This window comes from Pundamilia nyererei, unplaced genomic scaffold (genome assembly GCF_000239375.1).
Source record: "Pundamilia nyererei isolate P.nyererei 1_Seehausen unplaced genomic scaffold, PunNye1.0 scaffold00290, whole genome shotgun sequence".
NCBI classification, from domain to species: Eukaryota; Metazoa; Chordata; class Actinopteri; order Cichliformes; family Cichlidae; genus Pundamilia; species Pundamilia nyererei.
This window is the reverse complement of record NW_005187691.1, coordinates 187,086-189,507: the sequence shown is the minus strand read 5'-3', so window position 1 is coordinate 189,507 and position 2,422 is coordinate 187,086. Positions and strand designations below refer to the sequence as shown.

Below are 2,422 nucleotides of genomic sequence, written 5' to 3'. Positions count from 1 at the left end.
AAGCTGTCACCTGTCGTTTTAAGCCTTGTATGATGAACAACCAGCAAGCCCTGTGCAAGTGTTGTGTGTCTGCACATAACACTTGATCATTCCTTGAGTTAGATTCCTGTTTTGTTTGTCTTGAATGACACATTGGTCAGTTTTAAGTGGCTCAAACAAAACGATTCCTCTGAAAATGGTCAGGTACAAGTACTGGACTAAAAAGGAGTGAAAAACAGGCCAGTGTTCAAAGAACCTTCAAACGGCCCAGAGAGCTAAGAACTGATTACATATGAAGCATGTCTGGCACCTTGGAAGCAAAACAATAAGGGGAACACCTCTGGAAGGAAAAAAAAAACCACACTGAGTTTCAAGGTTTAAAATTTCTGCAAAATTTACTGCAAATTATCATCAGAACCAAGTAGAGGCATTGGAGAAACAACAAACTCTACCAAAGAATGCTTGACTGGTGTGGTAATTTCAGCTGCTCTGTACAACTCTACTAATCAGTAAAGGTCTGCCTATATGGCAAAACACAGCAGGAATATATCAATATTACTTGCATGTTAAAAACAAAAGAAGAAGAAGAAGAATTTACACCAGCAAATAAAAGTTTTTTTTTGTTGTTTTTATAAAAACACCTCTTCTCCTCCCACCATTTTTTTTGGAAGAGATGCACACACACGCTAAAATAAAGAATGACAATTAGTCTTGCAACATTTGTAGACTGTAAGAGACTGACAATAAATAATTTCTTATAGCAGCATACAGTTTTATATGCAGTTTTTTCATAACACTTTAGCTCTGAGTTTCACTTCCTTTGGCAGACAGCAGATCATATTAACTAGTTACAGTCATTAAGTGGCCAAAATAAACTGGCATATGTCTCGTATTTAAAAAGGGCGTCACATAACACTGTAATTAAGGTTAGGTAACCGATTGGTCTTCACCCCACTTAAATTTGATGAGACAAGGACATCATTAACCTCACAATACATTCATAGAAGCTCTGCAGTGGATGGCTTGCTTCTGCTAAGTTAACAGACTTAACACAGAGGCTATTTTAAAAGCAGGAAAACATTCTACAGTGCAACAGACAAAAGACACGATATTCACAACAGGCCAGTGAAGTTAAGTATAAGTGCTCGCCTCTTTAATGGACAGTATCGTAGGCACGAGACAGGTTTAGGCTGTGCCAAGTCTCAGCTGTCACAACAGTATAAATGTGTGCCTTTTCAAAGCTGTTGAAGTCGGTGGTTACGCTGACAGTGTAAGCGCCCATGTTGTCGACGAGAAGCCAGTCGCCCACGTACAGCTCAGGAATCCAGTAGCTTTCGGTTATTTTGTCGATGCTGTCGCAGGTTGGACCCCAGATGACGGAGCAATATCTCGGTTCGCTCTTCTTAACAGCCTGCAGAGAGGTTATCAACTGAGATATATTAAAAAAAAAAACCCACAACCTGTCTGAACTAACACTATGCTCAATGTTCCAGCAGGCGTTACCACAGTCCTTGATTCTAACCTTAGCACATGATGTCACTGGCCTAAACATGCAGAAACTGCTGCTGTTGACAGCATGGATGTTTAGCACTTTTCACCAGATGTGAAGAGGAAAATAAATAAATAAAACGGTGAAATTCTTTTATAGGGATGCTGTTGATATTTACCCTGTGAGGGTACGGTTCAAGTTTGCTGTGAGCGGGGTCAAAGGTGATGCAACTCATGGAGCCGTACACACCGTCGTTAATGTAGTACATCATCACCTTCTCGGGGCAGCTTCCTGCTCCGTCTGGAGAACACAAACGAGGAATGATGGTTAGCATAACAGCAGCTGAGATGCTCAGAAACTACAACCCTGTACGCTAAGGTGTGTCGAACAGTTACATATCACTGCAACACCTGCGCATTTATTGGCTCTGTCCTCGACGACGACTCTTTTGGCGATGACGTTCACTGCCAGCGTGAAGGCCGATTCCACGTAGTATCTGCCCGGCTCTGCAATCACCTCCAACCCACTGACAGGTGGGAAGAATTCATCCAGCGATCCGTTAATGACTTCCGAGAACTAGGAACACACACGGTTAATAACTTGACTCCATGGCCTTATGCCTCTGCTCACAATACTTACTCTTTAAAAAAAAGGCGGGGGTGTTTTGTGGTAGCGTGGGTTCCTCCCACAGTCCAAAGATGTGCGAGTTAGGTTAATAAATGGTTGCCCGTCTCTGTCTGTGTGTTAACCTGCGATATCCAGGCAACCTGTACCTGTGTGTCTTTACCCATGACAGCTGGGACAGAATCCAGCCCAACTGCGACCCTGCACTGAATAAGTGGGAGAAAATGGATGGATAGTGTTGCAGTGGTTAACTTGCACTATAAGGCAGATCTTATATTTAAAGGCTCCTCCACAACTTGAGTTATGCTTGAACGATCCGGTGTCTGCGTG

At 42.6% G+C, this 2,422-nt stretch overlaps 1 protein-coding gene across 1 annotated transcript in view; it reads right to left on the bottom strand.

Moving 5' to 3' along the window:
• Positions 1-584: 584 nt before the first annotated feature.
• The window catches only part of LOC102205682 (ornithine decarboxylase-like), a 5,047-nt gene continuing 3,209 nt past the window's right edge, over positions 585-2,422 (bottom strand). Inside the window, exons 6-8 of the mRNA XM_005750855.1 lie at positions 1,879-2,044; positions 1,647-1,768; positions 585-1,390 (exon numbers count right to left, since the gene is read on the bottom strand). Coding sequence (XP_005750912.1) covers positions 1,133-1,390; positions 1,647-1,768; positions 1,879-2,044 — 546 coding nt within the window. The 3' untranslated portion in view covers positions 585-1,132. The remainder of the gene's footprint in view (positions 1,391-1,646; positions 1,769-1,878; positions 2,045-2,422) is intronic.